The sequence below is a fragment of the Solanum verrucosum genome, unplaced genomic scaffold (assembly GCF_900185275.1).
Source record: "Solanum verrucosum unplaced genomic scaffold, falcon-dt-bn FXZP01000235.1, whole genome shotgun sequence".
Lineage (NCBI taxonomy): Eukaryota > Viridiplantae > Streptophyta > Magnoliopsida > Solanales > Solanaceae > Solanum > Solanum verrucosum.
In genome coordinates this window covers 518,240-543,972 of record NW_026019948.1, presented here as the reverse complement: position 1 = coordinate 543,972, position 25,733 = coordinate 518,240, and the positions used below count along the sequence as shown (strand labels likewise).

The window sequence follows — 25,733 nt, the reverse complement described above, 5'->3', positions numbered from 1 at the left end:
TTTTAGGTACGGCCCACAAACAGGAAAATCAAGTCAATGGAACAAATTAAATCTGGTCTATTTGAACCACAAAAAAAATTAATCCCAATTTAGATGGTGCCATAATTAGTTTGAAATTTTGTCTAACTGACTTGACATTCTTGACCTTGAAAAAATAGAGAAAAAGCTCAAACTAGTTCATTATATTTGGACTAAAGGCTTAAAATGATCCTTTTTCCCACAAATTGCATCTTTTTTCCCTTGTTCGGTATCTATGTTGAATCTAATTAAAATTGGATTTGAACTGAGAAGTTCCACGGTACAAGGTCAAGTGCTCCTTAACAAATACGATTTCGTACCCTAGAGGATTCAATCTCTGGTTAAGAATTAATGCAAAATATAGTGTATTAGTAATGCTTGTATTAGTTATGATGAGATTTTTTGGTTGCAATGTTTGATTTGGTGTACTAAAAGTATCATGCATTACATAATTTTTTTAGAAAAAATATTTGTTTACAAAAATACCCACCACAAATATAGTGAAAAGGATGTAAAAAAGTTTTTGAGGACAGTTGTGTCTTTAATAATGTTAATGCATGCATTAGAACTCATTGCATTACTAATGTATATAAATAGAAGGTATTAGTAATACACAATAGTGCACCAAACAAGATACTAATAATACATCAAGCTAATGCAAGCATTATTTTCTCCAATACACTCTATCAAACGACCACAATCCTTGTTCGTCACCTTCTTTTTTTTTTTAGTTTCAGGGATTAGGTATTATCCCATATCAATTTTATCCGGTGTTTGGTATCAAGTAAAATTAGAATAAATTTTATATTAAAATCTCAAGATTATTTATCTTGTATCCACCTATTATTGTGAAAAATATACCCAAATACAATTTCATCTTCAATTTCAATTCCATAAATTCCAATGAAAAATATTTGAAATTTATGGCGAAATGCCTACTAAATAATGCGACAACATTTCCATCGGGGCAGGGGCGTAGCTATCCTATAGTCCTTCATCAGAAAATAATATCATATATATAAGTAAAATAATACACGAAATGATTAAATAACATATTTTGGACACTCTTGATAGAATAGGGTGTTGTAGCCTAGTAGTTTTAGATGCCTTGAAAGAGCCCTAAGTGCTCATATGTTCAAATCTCACTAGTAACAATTTTTTTCCTTATTTTTTTAACACCCTTTGTGAAATTCTTGGCTCCGCCACTATATCCGAGCTTTTTCATCCTAATATGACCAACAACAGCATTCTCTCGAACAATGAGTCCTTTTGAATTAACATGATTTAAAAACGTATAAAGTTAATGAGTATCATCATTACATAAGAAAGTTGAATTTTTTTCCCTCTTCTTAATATGTAATGTCATTATTGCGATATTTACTTTGTTGGTTATTAGTTGCTTAGTGCATATGTTTGAATTAAGATGATGATAATTAACGAGTAAAGAAGATGATACGCGATTTATAAAGTAAAGAAGGAAAAAGAAACATACAACGGCCGGTTTCGTATTTGTAACGTCCCAATCCATTGATCGTCCGCTAGTGATATTATCCATTTTGGAGTTAGGCTTGCATGACTTTAAAAAATGACATTAGATTGTAAGATTTGCTTTCTTATATACCCAACGTCTCCTTTTGTATTTTGTCGATGTGAGACTTCTTAATCTAAGTTAGGGTGTCACATACACCATCTCTCTTAGGGTGTCATGTACCTACCGCCCGAAACTTGTCTACAGGTTTGCACCGTCTTATTGTGATTTGCCTAAAAGCAGTTGAACTTTGGCTCACATTGATAAGTTGGCATAACAATGGTTCTGATATCATCTATAACGACCCAGCCCATTAGTAATATTGTTCGCTCTGGACCTAGGTCTGCACAACTTTAAGAAAACATTACTAAAATATAAGACTTGTTTATTTATATACCCAACATCTCTTTTATGTTTTGCCAATTTGAAACTTCTAATAGTAAGTTGGGTGTCACAATATTTGACCTTGGTTTCATCAAATAGCAAGACCAACCCTTTTATCTAGTCTGAAAATGATGATAAGGTCGTTGTGTATTCTGGGCTAAAGAATCTCATGTATTGGGCCAGTAAGATGCGCGATTCGAATAAGTGAAACCAGCAGATCATATCGTATAAATTCCCCAATAATCAAGGAATCTGCATATAGGTTAGATATACACTATATATAATATCCATATACATGGAAAGAGAATAAAGTTTTTAATAGGTTGAGCCAATTACAGCTGGTATAGCACTTAGAATATAAGGTTCCATTTTTTTTTTCATAAAAAGAAAAGAAAATTTCAGAAATAGCAAATATAATAGACATAATAAGCCTCTATATAACTATAGTTTTGATAATTACATCCATAACTATAGTTTTGTTTGCTATGGAGGCTGCGATATGTATATTTCGCGCAATTTATATATTTCGCTTGTCCATTTGTATATATTTCTCTTGCGAACATATAAATAGGGTAAGTATATACAAATTATGTATTTATACATTTAAAAAAATTTCAGAACTCCGTTTGTATATTTCGCTTGCCAATATACAAACAAGATAATTTATTGTGAATTTTTCATAAATCGTATACAAATAGCTAGGGTAAGCATATACAAATTCTGGATTATCAGGAACCGAATTATACAAATTATGATTTATACAAACAAATTGAGAAAACTATAGCTGCAAATCACAAATTTCCAAAACAATAACTATAACATTTAATATCGTTCAAATATTTGCTATTCTCCGCAAATTTCCTATAAAAATATAGGGACAATTGTAAAATTGGAAGGCAATCAATATACAAAAATTCCAACTCTGTTTGTTAAGTAGTCCAACTTTTTTATTCTTTCATATTTACATGCCAAAATTTATTAAGATCATATCTTTTTGATTTTCCAATATTATTTTATTGACAATTCTTAAAATTAAAGATCGCATATCATTACTTAGGTAGTTAGGTTTCATATTATGAAACATTCCACTAAATCATATTATTTATTTAATTTTGACTAAATATATACTTCCTTCATCCTTCATTCCAAAATAAGTGCTTTATATTACTCTCTCTGTCCACTTTTAATTATCATGTTACGTTTTTCAAAAGTCAATTTGACGAATTTTTAAAGTTAAATTAGATTACATTAATTTGATATTTTAAATAAAAAATTTAGATATTCAAAAACTATACGAAAAGTACTATAAATTCCATTTTTTTGCATATCAATATAGTGAAAAAATACATCGTAAAATTTTAGTCAAAATTATTATCGTTTGACTCTAAAAAATGAAACTATGACAATTAAAAATACACGGAGATAGTAGTATTATAATTTTGATAGATTAATAAATAAATCGAATTTATATTTGACGTGTAAAGAAAAATAAAAGTTTAGAGTAGAGTTTGTTGGGAATATTTTTAGGAAAAGTCTTGTTGGAGTAGTTGACAAAAGCGTGTGCATTTCAATTTTCCCCTAATTTTTTATTCAACAGAGAGAGAAAAAAAGAAGGGGAAAACAGAGAAGAGAGAAAATGGCTACTCTGAGTATTCCTCCAGTTTTAACTACGCCTCGCGATGATGCCATGCACCTTTACAAAGCTTTCAAAGGTTAAATTCCGATCTCTTCTTTCTAGGGTTTACTACTATTCTGCTTCATTTTGATTTCTCTTCTGTACTGTAATTCATCATGCTTTGTGGATAACTTTCCCGTTTTTTTTGCCTAAAGTTTTTGAATTTTGTTGAGGATGAGTTGCTGCTTCATTGAATTAAGAGCTTCAAGCCTGATAAAAAGGAAAGTTCAGAAGGCCGGCTGGCTAATAGCTTGTTTTTGTTGTACCACGGGAGAAAGCACATCACATGTGTAGTTCTAGCATGTATCTTTTTTAACAAAATTAAATTAATGTTGTTTAATTAAAAATAAAAACAGAATTTAACCATACTCCTTGATTTTTTTAAGAATTAATACTTGTAAAATAATTAGGAGAAGTGTCCATTATCAAACAGTTTACGTTAGAGATGCATGAGTTTTGTCTCCGATTATCTGTGTAGATTTGTGTATATGCTTTGGATAAACAAAAAGGAAATGTAGAGGATGCAGGAGTTGATGAAATTTAGCACAACATAAGATTGAAATTGAATGCCCAAGAGTGTGACCTAGTGGTCAATAAAGTGGGTTGATAATCACGATGTCTCAGGTTTGAAATCTCGAGATAGAAACACTAGGTGATTTATCCTCATCTGTCATGTCCCAGCCTTGATGGACAGAGTTACGCGAAAGCTGGCCCGGACACCATGATTATCAATACATTAGATTGAAATTTGCAATTTTTTCTCTTGGTAGAATGTTTTTGACTTGGGGATTGGTGCAATTGTCTAGAATTATTAGGAGGTAAGATGGTCACACACTTCAACATGGTATCAGAGTATAAAAGTATGCTCTCTCTAACCGCTTAAGTTTTTAAATGAGATGGCCACACACTTCAACACCTATTTCAAGGCCTCAATGAAGTATGGCAAGTAAAGCACGGTGTCTCCCATGGCATTAGGATAGTTTATCCTTGAGATAATTATTAACCTACACAGTTTGTTTCTCTATTCATGCAGGCTCTATAGTTTCTGTATCACATCTATTACGTTTAACCAAACAAATTATCAGTCAGGACACAAAAGATTACATTTTGCTTCCAGAATTCCTAGTAAACTATTCTTAGAGGACATTATACTACTTTCAACTTTAAGTGCAATCAGGGTAACAAATAAATGTCATCATCCCATTTTAGTATAGTTTCAGGGGTTATAATGTATGTACTCTAAAGTAGAAAATAAATGCAAAGTCAAGATATCTCTGATGTAATGTCTTATGAGTGCATACAGTAGTTGAAAATCAGAAGGTGACTTCAAAAGCTATAAGATTCATTAAGCTATAGTGTGTTTCTATTCAGCTTGCCTTCTGGTGAATTACTTGGTTTGTGTTTTGCAGGATTTGGATGTGATAAAGCAGCGGTCATTAACATCCTTGCTCATCGTGATGCTACTCAGCGTGCTCTTATTCAACAGGAATACAGAACTATGTATTCTGAAGACCTAACCAAACGCTTGGTCAAAGAGCTTAGCGGTAAACTTGAGGTATTGTTGTATTGATGGAGGATCGAAATTTCTGGGATAACTTTGCTAACTCTATAATTTGCATTTAACAAGAATTTTAGAGGCCTGAAGCTTATTGCATTCAAATAGAAGATTTAAAAATTTAGGGCAGAAGGAACATCATAGACAAATGAAACTGCATGTGGCAAAATTTGCGATTCCTCCTTTTGTCTTTTTTCTTTCAAGCCCATTTCTTCATCTTTTTTTATCATTTTGAATGGTTCCAGAAAGCAATCTTGCTATGGATGTATGATCCAGCAGGAAGGGATGCTACCCTAGTAAGGCAAGCTTTGAGTGCTGACTCCATTGATCTCAGAGCTGCCACTGAAGTGATATGTTCACGGACTCCTTCTCAAATAGTACATTTGAAACAACTTTACCATTCCATGAATGGTATCTACCTGGAGCATGATATTGAGCTTCACGCATCTGGTGATCACAAAAAGGTAGTTACCCTTTGCATTTGTACGAAATAAAACCTTTTCTCCACTTGAGTTCTTTGATCACTTTAAATGATGACTACAAGTAATGAAAGAAGAGAACATAAAGCAAATCTGGATTACCTTACCATAAACCTTGCCTAAAAGTAAATAAATGGGTATAGTAGTTTGTGGTACTTTATTTGTGAAGGTATCGTCTTTGAGAAAGATGAGGGGAAAATGAAGGACTCTCAAAGAAGTTTTGTATTTATATCATTTACCCTTTGTGCACTGGGAACTTATGCGTCCGTTGAATGGAACTGAGTTGCATCTGTCTGGTCCTAACCTGAGTCTAGTATGGTTCGAGTCTTGCCTTACCCAAATGGGATTCTACCTTGTATGATCTCTAAAATTCAAACAGCTAATTGCACGCATTGCTTGAAATTTGAATCTTATGAAGGAAGATATTGACATATTATTGTCTCTTAATCACTACAGTTGCTTCTAGCATATGTAACCACAATGCGCTATGAAGGCCCAGAAGTTGATAGAGCTTCGGTTGATCATGATGCTAAAGCTCTTTACAAAGCTGGGGAGAAGAAACTGGGAACTGATGAGAAGACTTTTATACGAATTTTCTCTGAAAGAAGTAGGGCACACCTGGCTGCTGTTAGTTCTGCTTATCACAGCATGTATTCCAGGAAGTTAAAAAAGGTAAGCTGACTTCATTTGGGAAACTTATTCAAATTTCCAATTGTAGTTAACCAGTGTATTGCAATTGTTACAGGCTGTAAAAAGTGAAACCTCTGGACTCTTTGAGTTTGCTCTCTTGACTATTTTGCAATGTGCTGAGAATCCAGCAACATACTTTGCAAAGGTACAAGTTACATTTGCTTAAATTCTTATCAAGTCACAATCATGATGACTATTTTGCCTATATATCATTATATTTTTGAACTCATGTTTCTGACTAGCTCTTTCTTTTTCTTAAATGATATTGTCCCCTTTTTCATTCTTTATTCTAATGTGAGGGTTGAGTTTGTGGTTGGGAATTATGGGTGTTGTTTACTTCTGTTATTTTTTTCTTTACCTTCCTTGACTTAGATGAACCAACTTAACTTTAAAGTCAGACTTATAACACTTACCTATTAAATTGGTCTAAATGTATTTGGCATTTGTAACTAGCGTGTTTGGTATGAAGGAAAACATTTTCCACATATTGTTTTCCATTTTTCTCATGTTTGGTTGCTCATATTTGAGAGAACATTTTGGTAAGGAACATATTTTCCTCTAATTAGTGGAAAATGACTTCCTTAAGGATCCAAGGCAGTAAGAAATCCCTTATTTTCCATTCATCAATCAAACATCGGAAAATAAGTAAGAAAATCACTTGTTTTCTATAAAACATTTTCTCTCCTACCAAGCACAAATCAGATCATTCAATAGTACTCGAAGAATTAATAACTGCCTATTTTGATTTCCTCAACTTTTAAAGTTTTCGTTTCATATTAATGAAAAAAGTAGTCAAATTTGACCTCTAAAGACAAATCATAGAACACTTGAATTGGTAGAATGAGTAATACTTTCAATTCTTCTCTTTTGAAGATGCCAAGTGAAAAGTAAATAGTCAAATCAGGAGGAATGAAGTAGATATTACAAGCATAACACTTGACACCTGTCCAAAGACAAATATCATGATAGTTATCTTTAGTAGATGACATATGGTCATTTCACTTCGTGATGTTATACTTAATATATGATCCCCTTCCTCCTATCTGATTTCTTCGTCTCCTTGCTTTTGGAGATATGTATACCAATCAAGGATAAAAGTGGCTAAAGTGCATATTGGTAATGATTATAATTATCCAAGAGGTTTGCTGGAGACCACTATTGTCCAAATTTTCTGTTCTTTCAACTAGACTCGAATTTCTTGTTGTGTTTCATCTAGATGCATTGCCTTTACTTACTGTGATATTTGTTCTCTTTCATGTGGCAAGTTTCATACTGCTCTTTCTACTTTGAAATACTTCTTATTCTTGTTGTCTCTATATCTCAAGTTGGACGTGAAATGGGATTCTAAAGATTTTCATGTTTTTGCTATAGCATCCTTCATTGGGGGCTTCAGAATAATCTTAGTAGTTTGTTATAATCTGTTCAATCATTTTTGTCGTAGATTTAGTAAATCATTCTCTTATGCTAATTCTTACATGAATAAATTGTTTAAACTCTTGGGCTGTACTGCACCTTACATATGTTTAACGGATGCAGGAGTTGCACAAGGCAATGAAGGGCTTGGGGACGAATGATACAACTCTCATTAGGATAGTAGTCACGCGAACTGAGATTGATATGCAGTATATAAAAGCAGAGTACCAGAAAAAGCATAAGAAATCTCTTAATGATGCTGTTCATTCGGAGACTTCTGGTGATTATCGGGCCTTTCTTCTATCTCTTCTGGGGCCTGCTCACTGAATGAAGAGTCTATGCCATGCAACAGGTGTTATTAGTATGGTATCAGTGTTGAAACTAGTGTGTAAGGCAAGCAGTTTCTGTTGCATGCTTATTAATGTTTGCTTATTTGCCTAGTTGGTTGATTTGGAACAATGTCTGTCCATGATCAGTTGCTAAACGTGAATGGTGTTGTGAAGGTGCTTTCAGATGTTCACTTATTTGGATGTGTTTGGTATGGAAGGAAAATATTGTTTTTTTTTTTGCAATTCTCTCTTGTTTGGTTTGGTTAAAATTTTTGAAAAATATTTTTCAAGATAACAAATCTTCTCAACCGAGGAAAATGACTTCTCTAATGAAAGTAGAGAAAATAAGTTTGATGGTGTTCTTTCTCTAACACATCTTACCTACACTCCTACCTCTATAACCTTTACCTCTTCATTGTTAGGATAATTTTTTTTTTCTTACCTATAGAACATAATAAGATAGTAACAAAATTTCTAATTTTCCTTGAAAACTTTTTTCAAGATTCATTTTGATTTTTTGTTGTGAATTGTGAAAAATGTTATTCCGTTAGAGAAAAATTGCTCAAACATTTTGTTCTTCTCCTTTTTCTTGAGGATAGTAGCACTTGGAACACATTGATCCCGCTATTTCTTTCCCTCGCTTTAAGAGCTTTTCGTCAGTGCGATTAGTATTTTATATTGTTGAAAAATAAAGTTTACACTGGTTCACTAATTATGATGGTTCAATTGATATATTTTTTTCTTCTCCTTTATTTGCTCACACATAGGGGTTAGGACCTCCACAAAGAAGGAAGGAAGTCGACTTAACATCTCAACCATGTCATAGTTTTACTCACATCCAATCCCCAACACTTATTCATCTCATTGTGATCGCGTTTAGTGAATTTTGACTTTGTATGACTGTGTTGGGTAGGCAACAACTGTTGCATCATAATACTTATAGACTATCATGTAACTTTGACCAATCATCCGTACAAAGAGACTCTCGAGAGCCAGAAATATTAAAGGAATGGATAACAAGATGTTGAAGAAAATTTATTTTCTAATTCAATTTTAAATGTTATATAGATCGCTCTTTTATTATAGGGTGATGATTTGCTTCATATATCTCTATTTTCACCTAAATAAACAGATGAAGCAAATGAAGAAAAAAAGAAAGTGCTTTGCAAACGTAATTGTGTCTACGGTAAATCATCTCATTAAAAGTGAAACTAAATTTTTGAAGTCAAATTATTATTATTATTATTATTAGATAAAAAAGGGATATTTTTATATATTGTTAAACATTAGACAATACATAATCACAGTTAGTACTAGTGATTACAGGTAAGTTATCAAAACAAGCTAATTTGTTACATGTTGATCATAATACTAGTTTACCCGATAATATCTTTGTCTATCTAGAGTTGATCAATTACAACATTCGGAGGAGTTAGTAGGATAAGCGGTTGATCGGTATTGTTTGCTTGGAACCTAATTTGAATAAAACTTTTGTTACTATGTTTGCTTGCTAGAAGTTATGACGAACCACCGAATTCACCAACTTCTTCAAAATTAAGCATTCCGACAAATTAAAGAACAAAATAAATAACCCGCTAAAATTATTTTATATTTTATGAAAAAAAGTAAACAATGTAAACATAGAAAACAAGTTTTGAGAAATGCAAGAACATCTGGAAACAAAAACATAACTTTTTAAAAAAAAAATCTTTTGCCTAAATTTTTTTCCTTTTAAATTCTGGAAATTAATGCTTAAAAAAGAAGCAATAAGAAGAGAAGACCGAAAGGCTGGCACTCGAGCAAGAGTAAACGGATCAAACCCTAGTAGCGTACACATCCAGAAGCCTAATGTACCACTTAAACCTGTAGGAAGCGACTGAGTAAAGATGAAAATGGACGTAACCATGGGGGAACCCGGCGAGATACTGCCGGAGCACAAGCCGGAAAGGTCGCCGCACGAGGTTCTGCAGCAAAGCAAAGCTTCAGTAGAGGAAATCGTCTCGAAAATGCTTTCTATGAAGAAAGAAAGCACGCCGAAATCTGAAATTCGCGAACTTGTCACTCAGATTTTCATCAACTTCGTCTCTCTCCGTCAGGTTAATATTTCATTGCATCTCCAATTGTTCTTTTTTGAAAGTTTTATGAGTTCAGTTTCCAATTAAATAATCCGCTCGTCAATCCAATTTTCAAGTAAAGGTAGCATTTTGTTATTAACGAAGTGATAAAACTAGTCAAACGAAGATGAATGTAATGTTGGTACTCTAGACTCAATCTTTATATATATGTATCATCCGTATGAATGCTGGTTGATGTAATTCAATGGACTCAGCTACAATACTCAGTGAGAATTGCTCTAAGCCTTGGTAGGTAGATTTACCGGAGACCTGTGCTTTTTAGGTACAGCTGCCCTGGCACTAGTTGAGTTGGGACTATCATGGAGGGAGTCTATGCATAGTTAATTGGCAGGATTTAGAAAACTGCGACCTTCCTCCGTTTTATTCGATTTTCATCCCGCAAAATATCTGTTAGTATTATATATCTTTGATCACTCTGGTTGGTGATCTCAACTCAGTTTTATTTATTGAGTAATTGAATCTACGTGCACATAGCAAACGAAAAGAACTATGTACATGTGCTTCCGTTCCTTTTTTTTTGTCAATTAAAGGAACATTTTTTCTTAATTACCAACTACCAGGTGAACTCTTTACAAAGCTAGGATGAATTAACCATTCAATCCTTTCTCATCTCATCCGCTAGAAACCAAAATAGATGGCAAATATAGTTACTACTCATTTAGTGATTCTATATATCTAAACAACCTCGTACTATTCCTAGTTCTTGTGCTCAGAGATAGCTTCATCTAGTGTACTAGTTTCTCCTTAGGCATGGTTGTGTTTTGGAAAATCCGTCTATTTCTTTCCGGCCATATACCATAAACCACCATTGTTAGACTAGCTTTAAGTATCATCTTTCCTTGGATCTTTGTTTCTGGAATTTTGTTGCATCCAACTCCATTCAAGTTCCCACTCCAGTATTCCCCTGATCCTTTTCTGCCATTTGAGTATGTCGCTCCATATATCTTTAGTAAACTGACACTTGAAAAATAGGTGACTTCCAGTCTCGACTTCAGTGCTGCAGAAGATGCAAAAAGGATATACATCGAGTCCCCATCTCAAGAGCAAATTTTTAGTTTTTAGCTTCCCTGTAGACTCAGCCATAGGATGAAACTGTGTCTGGGTTCAGCTGTGTTATGGCATAACAATTTATTTCATTTTGGTCATGGGTACTAGGAAATGGAATCCTAAAATGGCGCCTTATATCTCTGCAAAGCGTAAGGGTATTCATATTGCAAATCTTACTAGAACTGCTCGTTTTTTATCAGAAACCTGTGATTTAGTTTTTGACGCAGCAAGTAGGGGAAAACAATTCTTAATTGTTGGTACCAAAAATAAAGCAGCTGATTCTGTTGAGTGGGCTGCAATAAGGGCCCGGTGTCATTATGTTAATAAAAAATGGCTTGGCAGTATGTTAACGAATTTGTCCACTACAGAAACAAGACTTCATAAGTTCAGGGACTTGAGAATGGAACAAAAAATAGGGAGACTCAACTGTCTCCGGAAAGAGATGCAGCTTTGTTGAAAAGACAATTATCTCTCTTGCAAACATATCTGGGCGGGATTAAATATATGACAGGGGTACCCGATATTGTAATCATCGTTGATCAACACGAAGAATATACGGCCCTGTGAGAGTGTATTACTTTAGGAATTCCAACAATTTGTTCTTGAAGATTAGGTCTAGTTGTTAGGCTGTAGCCTTAATATTGGGGAGTTGGTTGTATCCTCTTGTATTTAAACTCTAATTCTAATTGAATGATACTGTTGCTTGATTGCTTTACTTCTCAAACTTGATACATGCTTCACTGCAAATTACACATATAATGTCTCTTAAGGTTGCATTTTATTATTGTTAGGCTGCACATATTCCATGTGAAGTTTAGATTTGTATATTTTTATTTGATTTATTGAGCTCCACACTTTGAGTAAGGTACTTATCCTTGAAATTTGTGGAAAGTTTTGGGCTGTCTTATTTCATCTAACCATTCTTAAGTTGTTTCAATTAACCAACGTTAGGATTGCTGAATAGCAAAATAATTGTTCCATGAAATCTATGCATGAAAGTAATTTGTGCCTGGATATCTATGTTAATATGTTCAACTAACTTTTTCACACTACCTTAAACATCCTCCCATAGGCAAATAGATCAATATTGCTCGAAGAGGATCGTGTGAAGGGGGAAACTGAACGTGCAAAAGCTCCTGTGGACTTCACCACGCTGCAGCTCCACAACTTGATGTATGAAAAAAGTCATTATGTGAAAGCTATAAAGGCCTGCAAAGATTTCAGGTCAAAATATGCTGATATTGAACTTGTTCCTGAGGAAGAATTCTTTAGAGATGCACCCGAGGAGATAAAAAACACTGTTATGTCAAATGATAACTCACACAATTTGATGCTAAAGCGGTTCAATTTTGAGCTATTCCAGGTAAACTAGTTTAATGCAATTGGCGAGCACTCCTTCCTATTTCCACATTAGTAATTGTTTACTAGTGTTATTTCTCAGCATCTTGTGCTAAATGGAGTTGTTAGGTGTGTCATGTTGCTTGGTGAATCAAAATTCTTATCTTGCTTCTTAAACTCATGTCTTCATGTACCATCATCTTTCTTTCTTTTTTTGGTTTGGAAAAAGGTAACATTATAACTATCTTCTTTCTGTCAATTACTAAATTGGTTCCAGAAGTAGATGCTGTGAAGAAAGGTTCATATCAATGTTGTTACAATCAATAGAAGTAGACTCTGAAACTATACCCAGTTTGGCTACCCTTTAGTGATGCTTTTGACTGTGGATTCTGCACATATTGTACTTATCTGTTCTTTTAAAAAAATATATATTTTATGTGTAGAGGTTGTAACATGTTATTGTATGAGCTGGAAAAAATCTTGGATATTTTAGTATTGGCTAGTGTTGAGGTCAAATTTTTTGCTTCTCTTTTATGTCGCTAAGTTTGAGATCACATGGAGGTCTATACATCAATGGGGAATAGAGATATTCTGAAAATATACCCACCTTGGCTTCCCTTTTAGTGGTGCTTTCAGTGGATTCTGCCCATATTACATTTATATAATCTTCTTCTAATGTAGATGTTGCAAAATGTTATTTCATGAGCTGGAAAAAGATCTTGGTATCATTTTGTATTGGCTAAAGTTGAGGTCAAATTCTATGCTTCTCTATTTAAAACTTGTATTAGACAATATGTATCAGCTGTATGTTGCTTGTAGTAAAATCCCCACCTCTTATATGGTCATTGGAGGAGTGGCTGAAGCTCCTTCTTTTAGGTGTGATAAGTCTGGCTGTAGCTTTGTGTTGAATTTACTTATTTGCTGTGTCAGCGCAAAGAATTGTGCAAGCTTCGTGAGAAACTGGAACAGAAAAAGAAGGCTCTACAGGAGACCATTGCAAACAGGAAGAAGTTCTTGTCAAGTCTCCCATCACACCTAAAATCACTCAAGAAAGCATCCTTGCCGGTGCAGCACCAGCTTGGAGTTCTCCACACAAAAAAGTTGAAGCAGGCGCAATACGCAGAGTTGCTTCCTCCGCCTCTATATGTTATTTATTCACAGCTAATGGCCCAAAAAGAAGCCTTTGGAGAAAATGTGGATCTGGAGATTGTTGGTAGTGTGAAGGATGCTCAAGCTGTTGCCCGCCAGCAAGCAAATAAAGACACTGGTTAGTACCATTCTCTGGATTTCTTGTTTGGGCTCATCATTTTTTTCCTATTTTTCCTAGTTAAGTACCCGTTTTACTAACTTTGCTCTTCTATATGTTCTTATCTGAATGGTAAATCATTCATGTAAAGGTGTGTCTGCCAGCTTAGAGAGCTCTAAAGTTGATGATGATATAGATGAGGAAGATGATGGACAAAGGAGAAGAAAACGTCCCAAAAAGATACCCAGCAAGGAAAGTCTGGAGCAGGCAGGAATTTATCAAACTCACCCTCTTAAAGTCACACTTCATATACATGATGAGAAATCTGATTTACAATCTAGAAAACTTGTCACTTTGAAATTTGAGTACTTAATTAAGTTGAATAGTGTGTGTGTTGGAGTTGAAGGCTCTCAAGAGAATGCTGATAATGACATCTTATGCAATTTATTTCCGGATGACACAGGCCTTGAGCTTCCACACCAGGTTTTTAACTTGAGATATAGGAGTACTTATTAATCCTTTTACTTTCAACTGTTTGTTTCAGTCCTTAATTTTTCAGCTTCTTTTGTTTTCTGCAGTCTGCAAAGCTAATTGATCATTCAATTGTGTTCGATGAAAGGAGAACCTCACGACCATACAAGTGGGCCCAGCATCTGGCAGGCATCGATTTTTTACCTGAGGTGTCACCATCACTTAGGGGTTTTGAGACTTCAAATGATGAGACATCAAAGCACACTGCTGTTATCTCTGGTCTGTCGCTGTATCGGCAGCAAAATCGGGTGCAAACGGTTGTGCAAAGAGTTCGTGCTCGGAAAAAGGCTCAGCTGGCTCTAGTGTGAGTCACTGAACTGTATGTTTAGAGTTGTGGATCTGTAGGGACAAATGTCATAGATGAGACTGACTTCTGGCAGAGATGATCTTACATGCAGTTTTATTTTGCTGAAGATGTTTGAATTTATTAAATATAGCGAATGTTTTACTTGCTCTGCAAGTTCGTACTATGCCTTCTTTCTATTTTCTACTGTCCTTTTGTGCACGGATAATGGGGTGATGTCTTGTATTCCTTGTTTTTCAGTATTGAAATTTCATCTCTAGAATTGTCTTTTGCTCCTTCTATTCCTCTTTTATTTTTCGCCCTTAAGGTTAGAAAGCAAGGTCGACTCATATTGGAAATTTGAACTTTTTTTGGCTGAGTTACAGGGAGCAGTTTGACTCTTTAACGAACCTAAACTGGCCAGCTCTAGCCGGTAGAAGAGTTCCTTGGGCTTCACATGATCCTCGCTGCAGTTTGCATGCATGGTTCCCTCTTGGTTCATCTCCTAGTCAGGTTTCATCATCAACTCTCACAGAAACGGAACAAGTTCAGCATCCTACGGAAGTTGTGGTGGATGGGAAGTCTGCTTCTTCAAAAGAAGAGGTAGAAAGCACGAGGGAGGATGGGGAGCTTCCATCCTTAGTTCCCGCCACCTCTATAAATGATACTAACGTCACACCAATTAAAAGAACTGATTTTGATCATTCTACAAAGCTGGCGTTCATTTCAAAGAGTACCAGCTCTCCAATTACAAAGGGGAAGTCACCGAGTTTTAAGAAATATGGAGATGATACAGACCTTATTCTGGAATCAGATAGTGAAATGGATGACATTGTGCAGATTGAGCAGGACAGTAATAATACACCTGGATCCGCTGGGGTCAGTGATAAGTCATGGGTGGACTGCAAGGTTCAGGAATATTGTCTTGTTTTGACAAGAAAGATGGATAACGATGAAAGAAAAATGAAATTGGAATCCAAGGTCTACCATCATTCCTTTCTCAGTTTCTATCTCAAAATTCAATTCAAATTTCCTCTTCATGGTTAACATTTGGGCAATTCTTATGGCAGATCAAAATCAGCAAGGAGTATCCACTGAGGCCTCCTCTTTTTACATTGAGCCTCTATGAGGCAACACAGGCGGAGAGCTATTACAAGGTGGATAGTTCTGTGTGGTACAATGAACTTCGCAGCATGGAAGCAGAGGTTAGCAGGAACAAACTTAATGGTTTGGTTTTGCATCCTGTAGCTATGTTACATGGATTCTTTATTTGCTGGACCGTGTTAAATGGGTTTCTATGTTTTAAATAGATCTAAAAGTTTTGAGAGTTTTTGATCCATGTAAGGTAGGTCTGCAGTGAAATGTAATTCAGCAGCAAACCTGTGGCTACTGTCTTATTCAAAAGGAAACTAGGCTTATTCCTTAATTGCTGGCAGAAATTTTTCATTAACCCACTGTAGTTTTAAGGAGTCAAGACAATTTGCTGACTTGTTCATTAATTGAGATAGTCGATGTCAGTTTTCAACAAGGTTATGGTCAATCTTATACTGAAGTAGCTATCTAATCTGTTGCAGGTCAATGTTCACATCTTAAATGCTATACCTGCAGCTGAAGAAAACTTAGTCCTAGCTCATCAGGTTCGTTGTCTTGCGTTGCTGTTTGACTTTTATGTTGAAGATGGGGGTTCATCTTCTGAGAAGAGAAGGAGCACTTCTGTGATTGATATTGGTTTATGCAAACCTATGACTGGTGAGCTTGTTGCTCGATCATTTAGAGGAAGAGATCATAGGAAGATGATCTCATGGAAAGACGGCTCTTGCACCCCTGGCTATCCGTACTAGGTAATATCCCAAATATTGTTACATAATGTAAGCTTTATTTCTCGCGTGTACTGGGTTGTTTAATTCCATGTGATTTGTCTTTTGTGCTATACCATGTACTACCGAGATTCACATTGCAACATATGACTCTTGATGACATTACGATGCTATTTGTTGCCTATCTTTTCAAGTTGATGAGGCTGATGATAGCCACTAATTCATCCGTCTCCTTTTTCTTTTTGACTTTTGATACCTTGTGCTGCTTGTAAGGATGATTCAATAAATTAGCGGATTTATACACTTCAAAATTTCTCCAGAATTAGTTAAGACAACTTGCTGATTGTTTATATGGCCGTGGCCTGCTCTGTTGATTGAGGGAAGTATTTGAAACTGTATTGCTAGAATCTTTCAAGCTGTGACATCATTTAAGATGTTCTCCAGACCGAAAATAAGCTGTTGATAGAGTGCCTTTGAAATACCATATCTGTCTCGATAGAGCGTTCTATCAAAGATGACAACCACATGGAACTTTGCACAGTGCAATAGTATGTATGCCGTTTGATCGACATCTTTTTATACTATTGCGATGTGTAAATACCATTTTTTCTTCTTCAGCTTTTGCATGGGAAAAGCCTTTTAGCAAGTGCTCTGTGGTGTACATGTTAATGCAGTTGAATGGATTCAGTGGCGCGATCAATTAAATCCGCTCGTATAGACATTTGATCGATAGAGGAATTTTAAACGAAAGGAAATCCTTTAAATTAGCAGTTTGAAACTAATTTATTGGTACATAATATTATAATTATTGGAAAAAAAAATATTAAGCCCCACTTGTGGAAAACAAAATAGATCAAGATAAAAGCTTATAGTGAAAGGAAAACACCATCCATTTAGGTATCTAAACATCACAGCATCACATGAAACCACCCTGATTATATTTTTTTAAATGAGATTATATTCAACTCGAGTGACGTTGGTAGGCAAAGCTACTTATCTTCGATGTGCGTGCAAATTTGCATATGATACAGTCCAAAAACTAATAATTTAAATGGAAAATTGAAAATATAAAAAAGTAGTCAAAACTTGTTTTTATTGAAAGATCGTAAAAATGCCCTTTTGCTAGAAGAGAGTTATCTTCAACATAAGCCACTTACTATCACGGTGAAAATTGGTGTTAAATTACACATTTGCAAGTATGGTGATATTTTGAAGTTTTGTTCGTGTGGTAAACCCTTTCAGAAAAACATTTGGACAGCATACTGAATTTCCTTTTAACACTCTTAACTAAAAATATATAGATTCCTACGATAATTACTTTCAAGATACATTGCTCGGATCCTTAGCTATTTCTGGAGGATCTGAGCATCATAGCTTAAAAGTGAACCTGTCAAAACAATATTCCAAATCACTTGTACAGAACACATTACAAAAGGTGCCATTAATATACGTATTTTTATGTGTATCTGCTGTCAACTAGGTATTTCTACATTCTGGCTCTATTCTATGCATGATGCCATTGAGGGAGAATAAGAAATTAACACAATGAAAAACCTACAGCAAAAAGACAACTCTTCTCTTCTGATCTACAGTGAATACATAATTCCCTTTCTGTACAGGGCACCTACTATAAGTCTGTAAATATGGGCTAATACCACTAATTTCTGCAACCCTTTTTTACCATGGACCAGTTTGTGTTCGTCTTAAGCATCGCCTTTTAGCTCCCTTTTGAAGGTTGTCTGTAAATATGGGCTAATACCACTAATTTCTGAAACCCTTTTTTACCATGGACCAGTTTGTGTTCGTCTTAAGCATCGCCTTTTAGCTCCCTTTTGAAGGTTCATCATTTCCATAACCTGTGGCACAAAAATGCAATACATAAGTCTTTGGATCCAAAAATGCCTATGCTAACTTGGTTCAAGCAGAAAACAACACGATCAACAAGGTAGACTGGCTTTGAGCTTCTATGGATAAAAATTGGATAGGATCAAACCGAGAAGAGCTGTTATTCTTGTATAACATGGATGGCCTGACTAGATGAAGTACATAGTGAGATTAAAATGCAGGTTATAGGGATGGAATAGTGTGTGCTAAAAGAAAGGGTACCTTCTTAGCCACTTTAACCAACAATGACTGGAGATGGTTGATTCAGAGAGTAGTTTCAGTAGCAAAGAACAGCATTTTGTTTTTTTTCAGTCAGCGAGGAAAAATGCTGAGAAGTGTTTATTCAATCTCATAGGGCTAAAATAACAGGCATGGTGATAGGATGGATGATCTAAAAGATAGCTACAGGTTATACATACATATGGATAAAGGCAGGTTCCAAGATGAAATAGTACATTTTCCTCTAGCATGCGTGTGCTGAATTATTGAACTATGTCTATGGAAGCAAAACTATGCAGAAAAGAATAATGCATGAGGGGAAAATAAGAGGAAACAGAACTTCATGTACCTGATTCTTCTGCATTTCCAACATTTCTTCCTGCAGCAGTACAATCTAGTTAGAGATGAACTATTGAGACAGACAAAACATGCAATGTGATTGTATAAAAGGTCACCTGTTTCTTTTGAAGTTCATCGTTTTCTTCTTTTAGTTTTGCGACTTCTGCTTCTAGCTCCATAGTATAGGCCTAGAGAAAGTTAAAAAGATGATAATCATTGAACACAAGAGTGTACAACAGATTAAAACGAGGCACTATTTAGTACATGCACTTGCTTTGAAATTAAGGGATTTGATGGGCTAGTTTTTGGTCTAGGTTACATATAGAAAGACAAATACACAAGGTTCTACGGTATTCATACGTTGCGAATGGTGTTGGTCATACAAATTTTGGTTGCTTCGTAAAGCACAAATTGCATTACCTTGTCGTAAACAGAATCTTTATAGCTTCTATGAAGTATGACCTTTCAATTCTTGTCACGTTAGACCTCAATACACTATCACTCTGCTGCATATGATATCAAATATTTTGTCGAGTTAAAAGATGCACGTCCATGGATGGATAACAAAGACAGGATGTTAATCATTACATACTGTATAAAGTGACAAGTCTATGAAGCTAATTTCTATTTTCCTTTGAGCTCTACAGGTTTTCTACACAAATCTATGTTATCTTTTTCAGCTTATCATTCTTCCAACCCTTCCAAACAACAAATAGATTAGGCATAAATGAAAAAGCCTTCTATCTGTCTTAAAGTACTCAACTGCACTATTCAAAAGATTAAACTAAAATGAAAAAATTGAAATCATCTGCTGCTTCCTTTATGACATACCATGTACTAGTGCAGTAGCAGAGTAGGGATTTTCACTAAGGGCCAAGGGAAGTCAAAATATAAAGAAATAACCACACGAAGAAGCCAAGGGAATTCAACATATAGTACATATACAATAAAATTGATACCCCTTTAGACAAGGTGGCTCTACACTTGCCAGTGTGTATTTCATTCCTTGCTTGAAATAACTCTCTGAGCACTATCAGTGTCTCTCTAACTTACAATCCTTCAAAATATTGTAGAGAGATCCTGAGTTGAAAAGTAAGCCTCCTATTACTGTTTCGTGTTCTCTGGATCTCTACTCTCATGTTTCCAGATAACGACAATTGACACCCCGGAACTAAACGACTATGAAATTTTATTATTTATTTTTTCTTCATCAAAAACTAAACGACTATGAAATTGTCTGGTGCTTTTGGCAATGAAATTGACACCTGCAGGCATGTATTTTTGCTATATTGCTCTACATAATATCAGAGGCGAAGACTGGTATTTAATAAACCTCTGAAAACATTAAAGTCTAACATTAGGGATTTCTGGAGAGTTTTACTAATTTTTTCAATAGGTTTGGAGAGTCATGTAGAGATTAACTTTGATGGAAGAAATGCAAATTAATATTAACATTTGACATCCGATGAGCCAGATTGGCTGTTCATGTCTCTCGGCTGCATGACAGATAATACTGAGAGTATTGCTACCAGAAAGTATTCCCATTAAACTTGACGGGAAAATTTTAGACTGAAAAATGTGAGATAAACTCCTTTGATGTGAAGCTAGTGCCATTTCTTTCAGGATTTTTTTGGTTACGTGAGGACTCTTCACCAATCGACAGATGATTTGTGTTTCTGTCTGGAAAGTAAATCAAGTTCACCAAATCATAAAGATATTGCATGTAGTTAGAGAAACAGGTAAGACAAGTTCTTGATTCTTAGATGTAGCTGTGTTTCTCTTCAACTAGTGAACTAGAGCACACAGCTACGTCTAAGAAAGAATATAACAATTGATGATTCCCAGCTTATTACTTAGACTTGTTCATACATGATCCATCATTCTTCATAATATGCATGCGTTGACGATGTTACATGTAATACAAAATGCATGCAGACATTAAAGGCATAGCCTATGTGTAAGATTCGAGCTATTACCTGCTTTCGAGCTCTTGATCTAGCAGCTGACTCTCTATTTTTTATCATTCTCCTCTGCCTCCTTTCAACAACCTTCTCCACAGTACTGTATTTCCTGCCTCTTAAACCACCATTAAACACATAAGGAACTGGAGATACAGAAGGTGTATCTCCATTGCTCTTCCCAAGTCCATCTGATGATGAAACACCTGGAGATGCTGTTGCAACAGTAACCCCACTGGCTCCTAAACCTACCATATTCATTCCTCCACCCATTAGAGAAGCGCCTTGAATGAAATTAGAGTTGAGTGCTGGATCAGGGATACCAACCATCCCTACCCTCATTCCCGGACTGCCCAACTGCCCACTATTTGGGATAGCCATAGGAGCACCATAGGGCAAAGCAGGCTGCTTAGGGAAAATCGGTTGCTGCTGTTGCTGTGGTTGATGGTTTTGTTGCAGTTGCTGTGGTCTTAGCTGTTGTTGTGTGGATCTGACTCCATTCACATTCAGTGGCAAATTAGCAGTCTGGATAACAGTTTCACCATTCTTGTTAGGGATACTACCAGCCATTAAACCTGTGTTCCTATTATTAGCTTGTTGATATCCAAATGCAAGCCCTGTATTATTCCCAGCATAGGACAAATCACCAAAGATTCCTCCAGCATTATTTGATTTCGCAGCAAATTGTGCATCTTCTCTCACAACTCCAGCTCTAACTAGGAATTCCTCAAGTGTTATCTCCCCTAAAGTTTGTTGCCCCTGAGTCTGAGGTATATTTGGTGGCACTCCAACACTATTTCCATCCTTCCCACCACCATGCTCCTTTGACATATCTCTCCAAACTTCATCAACAGTCTTATGACTCAGTGTCCTAGGTAAAGTCAAAGAGCCTTGCCTCTGCAAATGCCCACCTGGAACACCAATCTCTTGCCCATTAATCCCAGGCCCTCCTATTGTTTGATTCTCCTCAGCATTCCATATGTTCTTTAACAACTCATCCATGTTCATTGACCCAAAATCCTTACCACTCCCTCCTGTTGAGCTCAGAAACTCATCAAACGTCAACGAATAGATAGATGGCTGCCGCGGCAATCCAAAATTCCCCAGCTGCTTCCCACCACCAGCACTTCCACCCTCACCTGGTGGCTCATTACCAAAGTTCTTGAAATGATAATTACTCCCCATTTCACTAAAAACTCCTCAGTCCTCACCCAATCCTCCTTCAAACCTCACCTCTGTTATTCAAGAATCACAAAACCTACATATCAGATCAAGAAGTTAATTCACTTTCTTTTAAACCTTTTTCCCTATCATACTGTTCAACCCCTCACATAAATGTACATCTATTTACAAACACACAGTTAATTAAAAGCAAAATATACCTGGAAAGAGATGAAAAATCAATTTAAAGCTAAAACTCACCAACCCCTTATCAATAAAATCATCAAAAACAAATTCTATTTGAAATTCACTTCATTCAACTAACTTTACTGCATTTTCAGTTCACACCAAAAACCCCCAAAACACAAATTCCCCCACCCACCAATCCAATAAAGAACACACCTTTTGACCTTCAAATACACAAAACTCAACTAAAAAAATCACAAAGCTTAAAGATCAAAACTTTGAAGATAAGAAACCAAGAAAACTAATCATTTGACTACTTATCCACAACTAGACAATATTTAAGGAAACACCAACCAAAAAAAAAAAAACTTCTTTTTTGACATGGGAACACAAGAAACAGTTTGTTTTCCTGTTTACCTTTTTTTTCTTTTTCTCCTTTTTTTGGCCTTCACTTGTACACTGCTAGACGTTTCTTCTTTGGCTTTGAGTGGTTCTTGAAAGTGCCAAGTGGCTAATTAGGACTTTTTTTAAAAGAAGTCGGTAGCCCAAATATATAATTTTGGATAATAAAATAATGGGCTTTTGTGGGGCCCAAAAGTATAAAACTTGGGCCAATAGTGATGGGGTAGGAGAAAGGTTGGTGGTGACTTTGGGCCAATAATTGAGTGAAAGGTGGAATGATATCTAACCGTCCACGTAGAAAGGAAATGAATGGTTGAGATTAGTTTGTTTGGTTTATGGGATAGTGATGTAGGCATAAAAGAGGCACGCCCAAAAGTGTGTAGTACTAGCCCTTGTATGAAGGGCATTTGGTGTTTAGGGATTGGCTAAATACTAAAATAAGGAAGTGATCTTTTATTGGGTTTGCATTAATTTGGCACTTTCTTATTGGCTAGTTGTTGGTTGAGATCTCTTTGATTGAAGTTTAAGTGCTTTTATAACAAGTTTCTTTCGGCACGGGTCGTGGTGACATAGTTGAGATTCATCTACACTTAATCACATGGTTAAGATTTGATTTTCCGTGTATAAAAAAAATTCTATTGGAAGTGTCGCCCCCAAAAAATGCCTCTACGTTGTTGCAATTCAACTTTAGTCAGGCGTTACAATACGGATATCCAATATCGGGTGGAAAATAAAAAAAATATAACTAATATATATAATAGCTTCGATTAGAGCTAAGTCCAAAATGGCGTAACTTTGTCAATAATGAATTTGGTGCCACGAGAGTGATAATATATTCATGAAATTGCGACCAATCTTGCTATTTGTTTAGTTGTTGCCCTTTGATTAACATTTTAGGGTGGTTATGTATAAGTAATATTGGTATAATATTTGTACCATAACATTGTATTATTCTTTTTATACCAGATTTAAGATGTGATAACTTATATGTGGATTAGTTTTACATGATAAAATACTTAGAACTACAAAAATAACCTTGATGTCATCTTTTGTTTTTTATACATTTTTAAAAACAAAGGCAAAACTCCAATTATTTATGTTAAAACTTTATATATCTCTTTCCTAATCCAATTAACCAAATATTATCCAAAAAAGCATAGTACTAATACTAAATAACTTGGTGAAATTATTAGTTGTTGCATTACAATCTCTCCATGAATTTTGTACCTTATACAGTATATGTTATCAATCATGGTTCATGTTTATATTTTTTTTCATTTGGACTATGCCTCTTACATAACTATTTCAAGTTAAATAGACTACAATTTGTTTTTTTCTATTTAGAGGATCAATCATTGTAGACCTATCTCTTGTTGACTACGACATGTGAAGTTCAAGGCACATAGCCATGTGTTAGCTTTGCAGATTTTCAAACTTAATTAAAGTGTGAGGCATATATATATAATGATATAAAGACTTATATTATAGTATATAGTACTCTAATAAAAGAATATTCGTGGGCAAATGTGAGAAAATGGGTAACCTAATTAAGCAAGAACAAACTTTATTAATGATAGCACAATATGGATCTCCATAAATTGTCTACTCACCCAGACAAGAAGACATTTTTTTCACCAACACAAATCATAAAGGTTTATGACATAAGCTTTATGTTAAAACTAATACCTTTCTATAATAGTCATCCGCTGATTAATTATAAGTCATTTTTTAATCGATTTTTCATGTTATGTTATACTATATGTTTTTTTTTAAAAAAAATATTTCGTCATAGCAACAAGTGTTGTTGCTTTAGAGAAGTTCGATTATACTACTCCTTTCATTCTAATTTATGCAACATAATTTGACTCTACACCAAATATAAATATGTCATGATTTTGCATGGTATAGAAACTTTTCATTAACAGTGTGTACCCCTCGAGGGAGGATTGACTAAGGAATTTGACTTCTCTAAATTTAAAAAGCAGAAAAGGGGATTAAGGTATAAGGAAATGGTATCGCATAATAAAACTACAAGTGAAGAATTAATTTAGGGATATGAGAAGGAGATTACAAATGATGAATCGAACTCTGACCAACAAAGTGAATGTTCACGTAACAATCAAGGAAGAATTTGAAAATGAACTTATTTATATATTTGTTTACTCGAGGTGAAGCATGTGAGGGCTTAAATAAGCATTACCTAAACTAGAACTAATCTAAAAGATTGTTCATTTCAAGGTCAATATCTTAAGATGTGGCTTCCCATTAATGTTAAACAACAATTATTTTAAATCGATCACCAATATACTGACATGACACTCTCCAAGACGGCATCTTTACTTTAATTTCAGTAATTAATTAATTTATGGTCAGAATAAGTATTCAACAATAAATATACTTTAATTTGAATTGGTATGAAACTATGAATATAATTATAATTAACTTTTAAACAAGTAAAACAAGTAAATCATGATTTTAAAATGAACATAGTTTGTGTAAATAGTGTATCCATTAGAGACGATACATTTTATAAACATATTTAGAAAATATTTGAATACACAAATGGCAATCACAATAAATACTATAATTAAAGGATGAAATTAAACTCATTAATATACACCCAAAAATTCCTTCCTGTATTCCAATTTTAAAACAAAGATAGGAAATTCCAAATATTTTAATTTAGTTCTTTTTGCACCTCAATATCTCGACCATATATGACGAAGGATTTATATATGCATGACAATTACATCAAGTGTTTTTTTTTTAACAAATATATTTTACATCAATAATTTTTATTTTCGCAAATAGCGAATAGATTAACAATAATAAATCCAATATAACTATGCAAGTGAAAGTTAGAGATGGTATGATGTACATAACTTTATCCCTATTTTTATATGATAGCGAGGTTATTTTCGTTTACTCTCAGCAACCTTCCTCCTTTATTTAGATTTAGAGCTGGTAATGTGAACGGGCGCACACACTCGGAGTTGATCAAAATATTTCAACAAAATGAAAATGATCATTTGGTGAGATTTAGACATCTGGTACATCCTAATAGGTGATGCATCAATAATTAGCTTGGTGTTCCAATTAGAAGGAGACATATAGAA

The 25,733-nt window shown here is 34.8% G+C and overlaps 3 protein-coding genes across 3 annotated transcripts; 2 read left to right on the top strand and 1 right to left on the bottom strand.

Annotated features, from left to right (window-relative positions):
• Positions 1 to 3,482: 3,482 nt before the first annotated feature.
• On the top strand, positions 3,483 to 8,104 carry LOC125811742 (annexin D5). The gene is made up of 6 exons (XM_049491287.1): positions 3,483 to 3,642; positions 5,015 to 5,160; positions 5,406 to 5,624; positions 6,096 to 6,311; positions 6,385 to 6,474; positions 7,866 to 8,104. Exons 1-6 carry the CDS (start codon positions 3,567 to 3,569, stop codon positions 8,067 to 8,069), a joined length of 951 nt encoding a protein of 316 aa, XP_049347244.1. The 5' UTR covers positions 3,483 to 3,566; the 3' UTR covers positions 8,070 to 8,104.
• Positions 8,105 to 9,831: 1,727 nt separating this feature from the next.
• LOC125811350 (THO complex subunit 5B-like) lies at positions 9,832 to 16,714 on the top strand. The gene is made up of 8 exons (XM_049490856.1): positions 9,832 to 10,167; positions 12,326 to 12,616; positions 13,522 to 13,858; positions 13,989 to 14,320; positions 14,416 to 14,672; positions 15,038 to 15,632; positions 15,722 to 15,856; positions 16,226 to 16,714. Exons 1-8 carry the CDS (start codon positions 9,958 to 9,960, stop codon positions 16,490 to 16,492), a joined length of 2,424 nt encoding a protein of 807 aa, XP_049346813.1. The 5' UTR covers positions 9,832 to 9,957; the 3' UTR covers positions 16,493 to 16,714.
• Positions 16,715 to 17,906: 1,192 nt separating this feature from the next.
• LOC125811584 (ABSCISIC ACID-INSENSITIVE 5-like protein 5) lies at positions 17,907 to 22,577 on the bottom strand. Its single transcript, XM_049491108.1, has 6 exons — positions 22,251 to 22,577; positions 20,887 to 22,126; positions 19,027 to 19,098; positions 18,921 to 18,950; positions 18,307 to 18,324; positions 17,907 to 18,202 (listed from the first exon to the last, which is right to left on the bottom strand). The coding sequence occupies exons 2-6, from the start codon at positions 22,051 to 22,053 to the stop codon at positions 18,146 to 18,148; spliced, it is 1,344 nt and encodes a 447-aa protein (XP_049347065.1). The 5' UTR covers positions 22,054 to 22,126; positions 22,251 to 22,577; the 3' UTR covers positions 17,907 to 18,145.
• Positions 22,578 to 25,733: the final 3,156 nt, after the last annotated feature.